This window comes from Artibeus jamaicensis, unplaced genomic scaffold (genome assembly GCF_021234435.1).
Source record: "Artibeus jamaicensis isolate MK-2021 breed Jamaican fruit bat unplaced genomic scaffold, CSHL_Jam_final contig_1127, whole genome shotgun sequence".
NCBI lineage: Eukaryota > Metazoa > Chordata > Mammalia > Chiroptera > Phyllostomidae > Artibeus > Artibeus jamaicensis.
Window position 1 is genome coordinate 2083472 of NW_026521219.1, and position 16818 is coordinate 2100289.

Here is a 16818-nt window from a genome sequence, read left to right on the forward strand (position 1 = left end):
TTGTTCAATATGGTAGCCAGTAGCCACATGTGGCTACTGAGCACTTTAAATATGGCTAGAGCTATGACGTATTGAAATTTTTTATTTCATTTTAATTAGCACATGTAACCAAACTATGAGACAGCAGAAAGATCAGTGGTAGCAAGGGGTTTGGGAAAAGGGTGACTAGATGAAATACGGAGTATCATTAGGATGGCAAAACTATTCAATATGTTCCGATAAGGGTGGATACATGGTATTATGCACTTGTTAAGCCATAGAACTTACAACACAAAGAGTGGAACTTAATGTATGAAAATTAAAGAGAAACCATTTAGGAGGTTGGAGGATCTCAGAAAAGAAATCAGATTGTGACAAGAGAGTCTAATTGTATCACAACTGTATGAAATAACTCACTGAAGCGGGAGGGGAGTGAGGGAAAGGTGCTGACTGACAAAAGTAACTTTGGAAAAGAACGGCATCTATAAAACTAAAAGCGTGCCCTGGCTGGTGTGGCTTAGTGGGTTGAGTGCTGGCCTGTGAACGAAAAGGTCGCCAGTTCAATTCCCAGCCAGGACACATGCCTGGGTTGTGGCCCAAGTCCGCAGTTGGGGACGCACAAGAGGCAATCACACATTAATGTTTCCCTCTCTTCTCCCTCCCTTCCCTTCTGTCTAACAATAAATAAATAAAACTTTCAAAAAAAACTAAAAGCAAAAGAAAGAAACTGCACAGAAGTACTGTACTGTAGTTGATAAAGTTGTTTCCATGGAGGCATGGATTAGCAGTTCCAATACTGTTATACATACCCACCAGAATGAAACAATTAAGTAAATGGATGGTGGATGGGTGGGTGGTAGAAGCCCATTGTCTCATGGTGGGAATAGGAATTTACAGATAAGCAATGATCTATGATCTATACTGCATAGAATGATCTATGGACTAATGAATTAGAGTTGGACACATCAGTAGGAACTCATTTAATTTGATAGATACAGATGGTTAATATAGAAGTATCTAGAGATACATACACTCAAATATTTCTTTGCTGTTAACTGAAATGGCCTAAAAGAAACACTACAATAGAAATAAGCACATTTAGCCTTGGCATTGTGGCTCAGTTGATTGAAGTATCTCGTACACCAGACAGTTGTGGGTCTGCTGCCAGTCAGAGTGTGTATGAGGACAACTGATCGATGTTTCTCTCTCTCTCTCTCCCCCTCCCTTCCTCTCTCTAGGCATGTCTTCAGGTGAGGTTTTTTTTTTTTAAAGATAAAAGAAATGAGTACATCTAGCACCCAGATTTTGATTTCAAATACCAGTCTCCATTAAAGAGGGCTCCTTAGAAAATGGCTGATTCTAGAACTGGGCAGGAAATATACACTGTGAGTCTGGAGCATCGCATAATACCAGAAAGTGAGGAAGTGCTCAGAAAAAACATTGATGGAGGTGCATCAAAGGAACACAAGTGCCTAGTGAAAGAGTTCCCAATGGAAACAAAGCCAAAGCTGGAATAATCTGAACAAAATAAAGTATTGGATTACAACCCAAAATATGAAATAAATACCCATGACTCCATACTAATATAAATAAATGATTACATAAACTAGTCAATGCAGAAGAGATAAATGTCCTATACAGAATAATTTCAAATAAATTATGTGGATAGCCCACCCTGAGTATAACTTCCCGCTCCGTAAGTGTGGGCTATGCCTAATCACTTCCTTCCAAAGATACAGCCTGGATAGGGTGAGGGGGGCAGCCGGGGAAGAATAAACACTACATTAGTCAGGTGATCAAAGTCAGTATGTTCACAGTACGAACATGATATGACATGATATGATGAAAATGGCACTTGGCTTCTGTGATCTTTCTCCCAAAAACCCACAACCCCAGATTAATCATGAGAAAAACATCACACAAATTCTAGTTGAGGGGCAGCCTGCATTACATCTGACCAGTATTTCTCAAAACTATCAAGGTCATCAAACCAATTTCAGTTGGTTGTCCAGTCTCAAGGGTCTTTTTAAATCCTTTAAACAAAATAACAGGCTTCCTTGTAATGAGCAGACTATAAATAAATCCCATGAGTTACCTGCCTTATGTGTTAGCAGTACAGCTGGTTTACCCAGAATGTACCTGGAACAGTGTGAACACACACTCACTGAATTAAAACAAACCCAGTCACATACTGATTCAGGAAATGTTTATTTTAAATCAAATATATCAGTCTTAGATGTGAAGAGAATATAAATCTTATCTGTCAGCCTTGCTAAGTGCTTCATAAATTGGGATCCATAAAGGTGGCAGTAAAATCTTGGAAGACGTTTTAATGACTGAAAAAGCCCAATAGAGGTGCACTTACAGAGAATAAAGCTTCTCAGGATGATAGAAGTGCCACGTAGTTTGGAGTGGGTTTTTTTGGTGGTGGTGGTGGTGGTGGTGGTGGTGGTGGTGGTGGTGGTAGTCGATGCGGTGCTTCTCGCTTTGCCTTTGTTTGGACTATAGCAGACTATATGGTAACTGCTCCCCTTCTGCAGAGCCAAGGGTCTAACAACTATTATATCAGGAAGCCCTTGAACTAGCCAAACTCAGTAGGCTGAGACTCATGGCCACTCCCCATGTGACAATTCTTCCCATATATTTGAAAAAGGACATGATAAATAGCAAGAGAGCATGGCACTCAAGTCTCGAGCTATTTTTCTTCCAAAACAGAATTTATATGACCTACAACCAACCTGAGGGCAGCACAGAGGGCAGCGGGAATGGGGAAATCAAATGCTCTTCAAAATCTTTATTCTGTTCTATATCCCACTGACCACTCTGTGACTCTATAAAATCATAAAGAAAAACCAGCATAGCAATGGTTTGAACCACAGGTAAGTTGTTATGAATGTTATCCCTACCTCAGGTATAAAAATGAGAAGCAGTTTCCTCATCCCCAACAGAGCTGTGAGGCTATGTCCTTAAAGCTTGACCGTCAACCAGCCACTCCTTCCACAGATGTACCGACCTCTCCAAAGGGACAAGGGCTTCAACTTTCTGAACTCTTCAACAGTTTGATTCAGTAAAAACCTCACTTGCAGAGGGCTGGTTGACAAACCAATGTGAGTAACATCTGATTATTACTGAATAACGTCTTGAGTAGCAAATAAAAGGATTTTCACCAAAAAAATTTTTTAATGTCTATAAAGTTCTCAATCCTACACTCACTGCTACTTTAAAGGAAACAAGTGGTAAGTTTAGAACCCGGTAAAGAAATGGATATGTTCTTGACCTTTGGCTACAAACTCATCTGAACCATCTTAGACTTATTACAGGAGGAGGCTACAGAATTCCCTCAGACTGAGCACAGCTCTGAGTTGTCCTCAGGTATATAATAGTTACTATGCTAAAACATGATGGGGAGATGAAACTGGAAGTTCTTCCCTTTCCTCCTAAATCTGTGCCCTGACTGGTGCGGCTCAGTGGGTTGAGTGTCAGTCTGCAAACCAAAAAGTCTCCCTTGCAATTCCATCAGGGCACATCTATGGGTTGGGGGCTCGGTGTCCAGTTGGGGGCCCATGAGAGACAGCTAGTTGATGTTTCTCTCCCTCTCTTTCTTCCCCTCTCCCTAAAAATAAATAAATAAAAATTTAAAAAAATAAAAATACATCCTTAACGATTTGTGGGAAATTTTAAGATGAAGACTACATTGAAAAAGTGCCTAAAAATTCCAAGGCAAAGGCTACTTTAGCTCTGCAAGAGATACCCGGGAACAGAGCATAAATGAGAATCTAGCTCTACCTAGTGGCCAACAACGGGAGTAACTCCTAGTCTCCTAGAAACTGAAAGTATGACCCACCTTGACTGCGCGAGACCATAAACGGTTCCACCTTTGTGCCCCAGGAGGACTGCAGGCATCAACCTCGTCTCTGAGCCATTGTAGTCCAGGGTGAGCCTCCCACCATCCAGGACACAGATGCAAGAATGCTACAGCTTTTTAACTGATTAACTTTTCCCCTGAATTCCAATCCCCTTACCCACTCTTTTCTTCTTATAAAAAGGATCAGTTTAAAATAGAATTTAAGACAGTCTGTTAGGGCACAAACCTACCGTCTTCTCAGACTGCTGACCATCTGAAGAAAGCACCCAGAAAGAGTCAGTCCCTGTCTCGGTTTATTGGGTTTGGTGGGTGACAGGCAGGGCGAACACTGACTTTTCCGCTTTCAAATTCACTCAGTTGAATTTTGTTTTTGTAACGGCAGAGTATATATAACTTAACCAAGGTCATGCCACTACTAACTTTTCATGTGATTCGGCATCTTCTTGTACATAAAATGATCAAAGAAATCTCTCCCCATCGACACAAATGCAGAACAATTATTTTTTTTTTAGGCTCATGTTTGACTCAGTTAAGAGTTATGCTGGTAAAGAATAATGTGATACTATGATTTATTATTTATATATAAATTTGGTCATTTATATAATCAAAACATTGTTCTCATATACTGTACATTCCAAGTTCCTGACTCACAGCTCCAAAAACCCTTGGAATTTCTTGTGAAGAGAGAGATTAACGGCGTCTCTTGTTATGTTAATAAGGTGACTTCTGGACCACACCTAGGATGGGAGTTGATTACCAGGGAAAGGTTTGGAACTTTTAGTCCTAACCTTGGACCTCCAAGAAGGGGAGAGGGGCTGGAGATTGAATCACCTATGAATGGCCAATGATTTCATCAGTCATGCCAACGTAATGAAGCCTTCATAAAAGCCCAAAAGGACAGAGTTACAAGTTTCTGGTTTGGCAACGTGGGGATTTGGGGGACAGTGGTGTGCGAAAGCATGGCATCTCTGTGCCTTTCCGCCATACCCTGCCATCTCTTCCCTAAGGACAAGTTAAATCCTTTTATAATATATCTGTACTCCAACGAGTAAACAAGTTTCCTGAGTTTTGTGAGCCACTCTAGCAAATTAAAGAAATCAAGGAAAGGGTCATGGGAACCTCTAATTTATAGACAGGAGCACAAGTAACAACACTGACTTAAAACTGGCAACTGAATGCCAGAAAGGAGGTCACCGGAACCTCCAATCTGTAGCCCATTGGCTAGAAACACCTGGGCTTGTGAGAAGCCTCTCAAGTGTTTTGGGTGGGGTGGGGCATTAAACTCTTAACCTGTAGAATCTGATGCTATCTCTGGATAGTGTCAGAATTGAGCTGAATTCCCCAATGAGAATCGCTTGCTGGTGTGGGGAGAGAACACACACACACACACACACACACACACACACACACACACACACACGAGGGAATTGGGTCCAGGAACCCAAAATAGTTAAGAATTGAGAACACTTGTTTCCTCTTAACTTCTGAATTAAAAATGGAGATAGAGTCAGATTAACCAAATTAAGCCAATTGTTTTCAAGCTTTAGTGATCAGCTTGTTAAACCACAGGTTGCTGGGTATACAACACAATTTCTGATGGAGTAGGTCTGGTGCACCTGCAGATTTGAGTTTCTAACACACGTTCGGGGTGATGTTGATGCTGCTGAGCAGGGACTACTTTGAGAGTGGCTGTATTGGAATCCTTTTCATCTCCCTCAACTTGGATTTTCTCATTGATAAAGTGGGCAGAACAATAGTAATGTATAGATTAATGAAAAAAAGGATGTGAAAGTGCTTTGTAAATTGTTCAGCACTAAGGAAAAGTTGGTAGCAATTGCTATCATTACACATTTGGCTTCAAGAGTGAACGCTCATGCTGCATGGGAAGTGACGATGTTAGAATCTGATCTTACCATAGCGGTCTATATTCAAACACATGGGCATTACAAGGAACTCAGTATCAAATGGAAAGAAGGGAGAACACTTTCCTGTGCTAATCCCCCTTCTAATATGCTAATGAAATAAGCTTTCTTTTTTCAATTTCTATTTATTGACTTTAGAGAGAGAAAGGGAAAGAGAGAGAAACATCCATTTGTTGTTCCAGTTATTTATGCATTCAGTGCTTGATTCTCATATGTGCCCTGACAAAGAATCAAACCTGCAACTTTGGCATATTAGGATGATGCTGTAACCAACTGAGCTACCTGGCCAGAGCTACAGAGCTAATCAGCTTTCTTATGTCTCCTGACAAAAGTAAGATTTCATTTCATACAGGTAGACGCTGGAGTTGCACTGTATGTAAATTAACTTATTCCAAGATTAGTTATTCCATTTTTCAAATCTTTTTTTTAGCTTGATGATTTTTTTATTGTTCTTCTATTACAGTTGTCCCAATTTCCCCCCTTTGCCCTCTTCTGTCCAGCCTCCTTCCCCCACTCCCACAGTCAATCCCCGCACTGTTGTTCATGTCCATGGGTCATTCATACATATTCTTTGTCTAGTCCCTTCCCCTTCTTTCCACCCTTATCCCCCTCCCCGCTGCTGTCAGTCTGTTCCATGTTTTCATGTCTCTGTTCTGTTTTCCTCATTAGTTTATTTTGTTCATTAGATTCCTCTTATAATTGAGATATTTGTATTTGTCCTTCACTGACTGGCTTATTTCACTCAGCATAATATTCTCCAGTTCCATCCATACTAACCAAAAAGGTAGGAGTTCCTTCTTTCTGCTACATAGAATTCCATTTCGTAAATGTACCAGCTTTTCGATCCACTCTTTTACTAATGGGCACTTAGGACATTTCCAAATTATAAATAGCTTTGCTATGAACATAGGGGTGCATAGGTTCTTTTGAACTGGTGATTAGGGATTCTTAGAATATTCTCAGCAGTGGATCACTGGATCAAAAGGCAGTTCCATATTTTTTTTTTGAGGAAATTCCATACTGTTTTCCACAGTGGCTGCCCCAGTCTGCATTCCCACCAATAGTGTTCTAGGGTTCCCTTTTCTCAACATCCTCACCAGCACTTGTTTGTTGGTTTGTTAATGATGGCCATTCTGACCAGTGGAGAGGCTATCTCATTGTGGTTTTAATTTGCATCTCTCTGATGGCTAGTGATGCTGAGTATCCTTTCATATGTCTACGGGCCCTCTGCATGTCCTTCTTGGAGAAGTGTTTGTTCAGGCCCTTTGCCCATTTTTTAATTGGGTTATTTGTCTTGTTGGTGTTGAGTAGTATGAGCTCTTTATATATTTTGGAGATTAAACCTTGTCCGATATACCATTGGCAAATATGTTCTCTCATATACCCAGTTCCCTTTTCATTTTGATGCCCTAGCCATTTTTTAACTTTATTTAAAGAAAAAAAACTTCAATTTTATGCTCTAATTAATCTGTATTCATCTTGCCCCAAGGTGTATGGAAGAGTATTTTGCCTTTTAACTAAATGGTGAGTCAGTCATTAGAAACCTTTTTATACTTTAGGTTTTTTTCATTTAAATTATTTTATTCATGTTCAGTTACAGTTGTCTGTATTTTCTCCCCACCCCCCCACCCACTTCAAACTCACCCCCCTCCCACCCTTGGTTTTGTCCATGTGTCCTTTATAGTAGTTCCTAAAAACCCTTATACTTACTCTTAACGGTGTATATTTCTTCTTACTATGAATAGAAGTAAAATGATTTATTAAACTTATATTGACAACTTTGCTCCAGTGTTAATCCAAAGTAAACATTCATTTTGGAAAGTCAAGTTATGGGGCTAGGGAGGCGAGCCATCCTGAGGCTGGTGGAGAAGTGCCATCCTGAGCAACTCAGGATGCCCCCCCCCACCCCGTGCTGGCCCATCCCACCCACAAAACCACCATCCAGGACACAGGGATGGCTCTTGGCCCCAGTACTGATCACCTTCTACCCACTGGACAGATGGGCCTGGAGCCCATCCCCTCAACTTTACCAAAGCCTCTGAAAGAGGACTGTCCACCCGTTGCCCCTTATAGTTCCCTCCCCTCCCCGAGACCCAGAGTCCTGGCTCACTCCACTCTAAGGCTCCCTGCTTCTTTCTTTGCCCGACTTGCCCCCATTAAAGTCCCGTGCCTATAACAGCTCAGGTGAAGTGTCTTTGAGGACTGGACATTTTCTTCTTTTTCTTTGTTTAGCAATACAACTAAATATTATTTAATTTGGAAGTTTAATAAGGTTAAATCTTATATATCCCCAGTGCAACCAGCCATGCTTTCTGTTAAAGTCAGAAATGAAAAAAAAAAGATAATAAAAACAAAGATTAAAAATGAAGAGAAAAATAAACAAAGAAAAGCAATTACTCATGAAATTAGGTCCAGCTGAAATTCTGACGCCCGGAGTCGAGTTAGCCCGACCGGCCCCCTGCTGAGCCTGCCGCTGCTGCGAGTGTGAGCCGCAGTGAGCCCGCCGGACTCGGCGGGGCACCCCTCTGGGCGGACCCCCACATGCTACATGCCAACAGATAATCCTTCTCCAAAAATAGTCTTTGTCCTCATAAGTCGCATAGAATTGAGTATTTCTGATTTCTTCCACACATAGAAATCCCAGATACTTGTTTTCTGAAAATATTCCCTGGAAGCCTAAAAATGCTCACAGGTGACTTCATTTTCGTTTTCTCCCTAGAACAGGGTTCCCGCGGAGGTCACAAAGCAGACACCTGACAAATATTTCTGGGACAAATAAGGAGGCAAGGCAGAGGCATCAGAGGAAAATCAGGGTCTGAACTGAGTCCCTAGCTGGAGGGAAACAGGAACCGACCTACTCTAGTTCTGAGGGACTAGAAGCTTTTCAAAATGTTTTTGCCGTGTCAAAACTATTTCATTGATGGTCATTTGTGAATATTTAAATCATTAAAATTACAACATAACTTGACTGTAAGTTTCTGATACAATAATAAAATGATCGTATGCACTTATTTTTAGAGGTGCTGATGTAGCACAACTTAAAAATGAAAGGAAACACTGGCTTGTACTAATTATTAAATTTCTCAATTTTGATATTCTATATTTTTAAAAATTTATTATAGTTGGCATATATTAATTTTAAATGTACAACAGTAATTCAACATTTATATACCTTACAATGTAATCACCATACTAAATCTAGTAACCATCTGTTACCATGCAAAATTATTACAATACTGTTCACTCTAGTCCCTGTGCTATATGTAGAAAACCCTAAAGACTTCACCATAAAACTATCAGAATTAATAAATGACTTTAGTCAAGTTGTACAGTACAAGATTAATATACCCAAAGCAATCTACAGACTCAATTCAATCCCTATCAAAATACCAATAGCAATCCTTCTCAGAATTAGAACACATAATACTAAATTTTATACGGAACTACAAAAGACCCTCAATAGCCAAACACTCTTGAAAAAGTGGAGGCATCACATTCCCTGATTTCAAACCATATTACAAAGCTACTGTGATCAAAACAATGTGGTATTAGAGCATTAGAGATCTTGCTCCTCAGCAATATCGTCAGTTTGGCTCAAATAAAATCTTACAAAAAGCAATTGACATAAAAACAGACACACAGATCAAGAAACAGACTAGAGAACCCAGAAATAAACCCTCACTTTATATAGTCAGTTAATCTATATGGAAGCAAGAATATACAATGGAGAAATGACAGTCTCTTCAATAAGTGGTGTGGGGGAAACCAGATGAGCAGCTTTTTAGACAACTCACCACCTGCTTAAAACCCCTAGGTGGCTCCCTCTGCTCTTACCACGGTCAGCAAGGCTCTGGGCCAAGCGGCTTCCCTCCCTTTCTGGCCTTGCTACCAGCTCTCACCCAAGAGTGACTTCCTCCAGGAACCTTCCCTGAACTCCTTGACCAGGTCAGATACCCACTGGGATCTGGAGTTTTCCAAGCACCCTCAAATTCCTCAAAACACAGTGCTGTCATAAACTCATTGACTATTAGATCCACATAATGCCCCAACTAGGCTGGAATCTCCTGAAGGGCCTGGCCTTCCTATAATCAGAAGTTGGTGAACTTACTCCAGCCCACCCAGAGGCCACAGCAGGGGAGACCCCTTTCCCCCAAGGTCCTTGGTCTCTGGAGTCCTGGCAGATTGTCCCCTGGAATATAAGGGACTGAGATCAGCTTGGGACTCTTATCAGGATCATTTATACCAGCTTGGAATCTTTCCCTTCCCTGCTCCACTCAGATTGAAATGCTTTCACTTGGCCCTCAAGAAGATTATACACACACACACACACACACACACACACAAATATACACGTGTGTGTGTGTGTGTGTGTGTGTGTGTGTGTGTGAATCCTGCAGAACAGACATGATTGGTGGGTCTTGATTTTCTAATCAGTCAAATGGTAATATTGTGAGAATTGAGTTAATGTGAAAGGCAGATTGTGTTCCACTAGCAACCAGTGTTGGCTACTGTTACTACTTACAACCAAAGGATTCCACTAGAATGGATGTTTCATTTATCAACTGTTTTGTAAGCAACCCAGGCTTTTCTGGATTATCTGGAGCCTTGCTTTATCTCCTTTCAAAATCTCTTAGCCCTAAAGTCTGACCTTCCTTAGGGCAGACTTTTTATCTCCATTACAATGAAAGCTCGTTTTGTTTCCAGAAATCTTTGCATTTACCCTTGATGGAAAACTGGTCAGGAGCTTCAAACTTTGGGGGAGGGGGGGAAGCAACCACCCCAAGACAACCATTTTTTCAACCCTCGAGCTACTACTTCCAAAACTTTTCCTATGAATTTTCTCAATGCTTTGTGTTGTTCTGAGGTGGGTTTTTTTTTTTACGGTTGAAAAATCTTCAGTCCAGGATATGCACAGAATTTATGGTATATTCTTAAATTTTCAAATTTCACCAGTTTGGCACAGATGAACCTGAAGCCTGTTTTCTACATACATTTAGAAGCATTGCCCTTAGGGCAGAATTTCTAGACCTTAAAGGGCAAGGAAAGTTTTTATGTGCTTCATTCACACTGCAAAATTAGAGTTCATAACTCTCCAGTTTACAGTCCTACACATAATCATTTATTACCCACTGAGTCTTTGAAGGGTCTACTAGCTGAAGGTAATTTGAGGGTTCCACAACTGTCGGTCCATGAAGCAAACGCCATCAAGAAGTACTGAAGACAAAGGACATGAATAGACACTTTTCCAAAGAGGATATTACAGATGGCCAATAGATATGAGAAGACGCTCAACATCACTAATCAGAGAAATGCAAATTAAACCACAAGGAAATATCACCTCACATCTGTCAAAACGGCTATTATCAATAAATCAACAAATGAGTGTTAGCGAGGATGTGGAGAAAATGGAACCCTTGTGCACTGTTGGTAGGAATGCAGACTGGTGCAGCCACAGTAGAAAGCAGTACAAGGGCCCTCAAAAATTAAAAATGGATCTGCCTTGTGACCCAACAAGTACACTTCTGGGAATATATCCAAAAAACCCCAAAACATTAATTAAAAAGAATTTAGGCACCCTTATGTTCATTGCAGTGTTATTTACAATGGCCAAGATTTGGAAACAGCCCAAATGCCCATTAGTAAATGAGTGGATAAAAAAGCTGTGGTACATTTACACAATGGAATACTACTCAGCCTTAAAAAAAATGAAATCTTACCTTTCGTGACAGCATGGATATAACTGGAGAATGTTATGCTAAGTGAAATAAGCCAGTCAGTGAAAGACAATCACTTACATGTGGAATCCAATGAACAAAATAAACTAACAAAATAGAAACAGACTCATAGATAGAAAAAGCAGACTGGCAGCTGTCAGAGGGGAGGAAAGGAGGGGTAGGTGAAAAAGGTGAAGGGATTAACCCCCACCAAAAAACAAACCTCATACATACAAAGACAACAGTATGGTAACTATCAGAGGGAAAAAGGGATGTTGGGAGGTAGAAGGTAAAAGGGGGATAAATCGTGATAGAAAGAGATATGACTTGGTGCCCTGGCTGGTGTGGCTCAGTGGATTGAGTGCTGGTCTTCGAACCAGAGGGTTGCTGGTTTAATTACCAGTTAGGGCACATGCCTGGCTTGTGGGCCAGGTCCCTGGTGGGCAGCAAACAAGAGGCAGCCACACATTGATGTTTCTCTTCCTCTCTTTCTCCCTCCCTTCCCCTCTGTCTAAAAGTAAATAAAATCTTTTTAAATTTTTTTTAAAAAAATAGAGATGACCTGGGGTAGTAAACATACAATATAATATACAGATAATATATTACAGAGTTTTACCCTTTAAGCCTATATAATTTTATTAACAATGTAACCCCAATACATTCAATTTTTGGAAGATTTTATTTATTTTTAGAGAGAAGATAAAAGAGGGAGAAAGAGAAAGAGAGAAACATCAGTGTGTGTTTACCTCTTGTTTACTGCCCAACTGGGGACCTGGCCTGCAACCCAGGCATGTGCCCTGACTGGGAATCAAACTGGTAACCCTTTGGTTCACAGTCCAGCACTCAATCTACTGAGCCACACCAGTCAGGGCTACATTCAATTTTTTTTTTTTTAATTACTAAAGACAGGGACTCTTCACCTAACAAATCCACACAAAAAGGGGGGGGGGTAGTTTCCAGTTGTCTCTGGGTGAAATTGTGAGGAAAATAGCCAATCATATATATTGTTGCTGGGTGTGAAAATTATTTCAACCCCTTTAAAAGGCAAAAGTAGTATCTAGTGAAAGTATTTATGTTCTTTCCCTTTGGACCAGCCTTCTCCCTCTGGGAATTTAATCTACAGTTGCTTGATAGACATTCCACATTTTTCCCTTGCAGAAGACAGCTTATTTGTTAGTTTTCTTCCCCATTATTGGTCAATCTCTAGGAATAGTCAACACTTGCTACTATGTGTGATGCCTGTTCTAAGTACCCTACATATATTAACAGTTAAACCTCACAATTTCATGTGGGGTCAGATGCTATTATCTTCCACTTGGAAACTGAAAGGATAGAACAACTTGGCCAAGATCATAGGGCCAGAAAACTCCCTAAGTGGGCCTCATTCGGGCTTTGAACTATTAAGCTAGTCTCTACTAGGGAAAACTGTAGTCCCCATTCTGATGATCCCCCAACAAATCAGGCGTGAGCCCCACGTAGGGTATGCCTTCATTTACTCCCAATTTCACATACCCTGTGGGAGCCTAGTATAGCAATTCTGCAAGTGTGGTGAATTCCAAAGACCCTATCAAGAGGTCCATTACGTTCTGCTTTTTCACATACCTATCTGTGAGGCTGAATTTTCTTTAAACTCCAATCTAAATAACAATCTGCAGCAGACTGAATGCAGATAAGAACTCCACTAGCAGTCTCCATTAAGTTTACAACAACATAAAACTGCTGCACTGGCCCTGGATAGTATGGCTCAATGGGTTGAGCCCTGGCCTGCAAATTGAAAGGCTGCAGGTTTGATTCCCAGTTGAGGCCCATGCCTGGGTTTCAGACCAGGTCCCAGGCTGGAGACTATGCAAGAGGCAACTGATCAATGTTTCACACGCATTGATGTTTCTCTCCCCTTCTTTCTCCCTCCCTTCCCCTCTCTCTAAATATATAAAGTCTCAAAAAAAAAATAGCCCTGGCTGGTGTAGGTCAGTGGATTGAGCACAGGCCTGTGAAGCAAAGGGTTGCCAGTTCAATTCCCAGCCAGGAAACATGCCTGGGTTGCAGGCCAGGTCCCCAGTAGGGGGTGCATGAGAGGCAACCACACACTGATGTTTCTCTCCCTCTCCCCTTCCCCTTTCTCTAAAAATAAAATAATAAAATCTTAAAATAAATTAATTAAAATTAAAAATTAAACTGCTACACTGAGAAGACACTGGCACTTCTGTGCTTGTTTTGGATAATAATTTGGTTTTCATTTTATATATGATGTTAACCTATTTTAGGGTTATTATTTTCTAAAAAGTCCAGGTTATTTCCAAACAATATCACATCTCCCTTAGATTGACCAGTTTTTCATTGGAGCTGCATCTTGAAACTTGGCTCCCAGACCTCACCCCCTTTTTTAAATCTACCCAGGTGTGCTCTTGGACCTCTCTACACCTAGCTTTGGGGGTTCAGTTAAGGCTTAAGTACAAGGTCCACCTTAGTTGTGATTTTATATACAACACTTCAACCACATGTCAAGGAACTATTCATTTAAAATTTTATTCTCTAATTAGCAACCTTGGGAAAAAGTCGCCTCAGGACTCAAGAGGCAAATGCAGAAACCCACAACAAGCTGTCTTCCTTGTCAAGCTGCAGCACAGTTTAAACCGGGATAGTTCCTCCAGCTCTGGCTACAGCCTGTCGTCCACATCCTGGTCCCAGGTCCGCTGGTTGTACATTGGCTCACTTCATCGCAGGGTCCAGCTCGAGGGCATTCATGGCTTCCTCAAGTCTGAGCATCCCTGCACCAGAAAGCAATAGTAGGTGTGCATGAGGAGAGGACAAAAGCCTGGCCAGTTCACAGCCTCTTTGAAGATCATGGCCAGGCGTTCGTTCTCCGCCTGAGGTTCTCAGGAAGCTCAGAACGTGAGGCCGCCGGGCCCATTCCAACAGCCTCTAAGCTGGGCATTGTGAGGGGGAGCCTGGGATGAGATCTCAGAAAAGCCTACCCTATGAGGCCAACTCCGGGCCACCTCCCATCATAATCTTACTCCAGGGTCCCTAGGACCAGCCGATGGTACTACCAAAGGAACCTCAGGGGTCGCGCAAACACCAAGTACCCCTAAGGTGCGGTGGTTGCCGGAGGGATGGGATGGGAGGGGTGAGACGGACTGCGGGAGAGAAGTGAAGCTGCGTTCCTCTGCCCCTGCCCCACCACCTGGCGGAGGGCCGCTCACCTCGCTCCTGCCTCAGGCGGTGCCTCTCAGCCATGGACTGGAGCATCCACTTGGTTCGGAGCTTGTACATGTAATTGCCGTAAACCACGACCTCGGTGAAGTTCGAGGATTCCAGAACCTTCAGCTCAAGCATGGCTTTGCTCACTTGCTCGATGTATGGGATTCGAGATCCGCCTGGGCCTGTGTAGGGAAGAAGATGAGCACTGGGGCCCAGGGCCGAGACCCCAGGGCTCGAGGCCCCCGAGTCAGGACTGGGTTCACTCACCAAACATGGCCTCCAGCAGCTGCGTCTGGACGTGGAACACCTCGGGATCCTTCAAGTCTTCCGGAACTTTCACCCACGGTGGGATATCCTTCCGTTTCGGCAGGGTCCCCATCTTCGGTGCCTCGAAACGAAAATCACACTCCGAGTTATGGTCTCCCAGAGCCGCGGCGCGCGAGAAAGTTGAACACCTGGGCAGGCCCCGCCCACAACAGGCCCCGCCCCGGAAGGCCCCGCCCCCGGCCCGCGGCCCAATCCCGGGCTCAGGACGCTCCACTCGCCGGCCTTCCGTCCTGCGCCCCGCTGGACTGCAGCCTTCCGAGCAGTGGTGGGCCCAGCCGCCTTTCACGTGCATTGACTCGCTTCTTCCGCACCCCAGAGGCTCTGGGCCTTGGGAGTGACGGCCCGACTCTTCCCCGGGGAAAGAGTGGCTGGGCCTGAGCCCCGGAAAGCGGAAGTCCAGGTTTGAGGGTGGGAGAACCACCCAGAAGCTACCAAATCGAGATTCCATCTTCCCAGTTCCAAAGGAGGGTCCGTTTCCGACTGGACCCCGGGTCTTCACATCGCGGGCGACACCTGAAACTTCTGGGAACTCAGAAGTGATTCTTGCCACTTAACAAAGAGGAAAAGGAGATTCGAAAATTCATTATCATCAAGGGGTGTGATGGGAATCTAAAGGCTCCCACGGTTCGAGTTGTTTGAAGCCCCAAGGTCTGGAACTTTTGAATCTACTCCGATTTCGAAGCTCATCTGTGCCCGGCTTGACTACTGGGAAAAAACCGGTCTTGCCCTGGCTGGTGTAACTCCGTGGATTGAGAGCGGCCTGTGACCCAAAGGGTCGCCAGTTCTATTCCTAGTCAGGGCACATGCCTGGACTGCAGGCAGGGGGCCAGTTGGGGATGTGGGAGAGGCTACAGCACATCGATGTTTCTCTCCCTCTCTTTCTCCCTCCCTTCCCCTCTCTGTAAAAATAAATAAAATCTAAACAAAATCAAACAAAAAAAACTGTGGTCCAGGCTTCCGACCCTGAATAAACTTGTTTTTTCATTATTTTTTAAATATCTCTTGAAGCGATGTACTACATTCACCCAATGAGGGTATGATTTCAATGTTTAGAGCTTCATGGATGGAGATGAAGCTGGTTTTTTTCAAGGCCACATTCTGGTAACATCTAACACCCCCTCAGCTGGCTATTCTGACCATTTTTTAGGGCATATGTCATCACTATCTGTGGAAAACTATGGGTTCTTTTACAACCGCTGGTGTAATAAGTTTTGGTGAAAAAATGGCTAAAACTCTTAAAAGCCTCAAACTCAAATTCTAAAGGGTTACATACCTTTTGAATATCCATTTCCTCAGGGTTATTGAGGAACTGGATATTCAACAGATATGGAAGTCCTAGCCCACAACTTATATATTACAAAGGAGGTAATGTTCCTTTACAATAGAAATTAGAGAGACAGATGCCACCTTAACCACAGACCAACATTAGCTTCACCAATAATGAGACAAATGGACTCCTGGGTTGTCACTGTCATGAAAACAAACAAAAACAGAAGACTTTTATTTACAGAGAGACAATTAAATGCTATGCATGAACAAAATCCTGTATCAAAGACAGAGAAAGGACATTTCAGGGCAGTGGGGAGAATTTTAATATGGACTATATTGTAAAATACTATTCTATAACAGAACTTCTATAATAATAGATGTTTTTATTATGTAAGAGAAGGTTCTTGTTTTCACCAAAAAATGCTGAAATGTGTAAAGTGGAGTGTTGATACAATTTACTTACAAATAATTCAGCTCCTTAGTAAATGAGACTCCATCATTTTCTATGTATGTAATGAGCCGATGGGACAAATGTCAACAG

At 42.4% G+C, this 16818-nt stretch overlaps 1 protein-coding gene across 1 annotated transcript; it reads right to left on the bottom strand.

The window, feature by feature from the left end:
- Positions 1 to 14189: 14189 nt before the first annotated feature.
- On the bottom strand, positions 14190 to 15060 carry DPPA5 (developmental pluripotency associated 5). The gene is made up of 3 exons (XM_037147120.1): positions 14949 to 15060; positions 14684 to 14863; positions 14190 to 14248 (listed from the first exon to the last, which is right to left on the bottom strand). Exons 1-3 carry the CDS (start codon positions 15058 to 15060, stop codon positions 14190 to 14192), a joined length of 351 nt encoding a protein of 116 aa, XP_037003015.1.
- Between the last annotated feature and the right edge of the window lie 1758 nt (positions 15061 to 16818).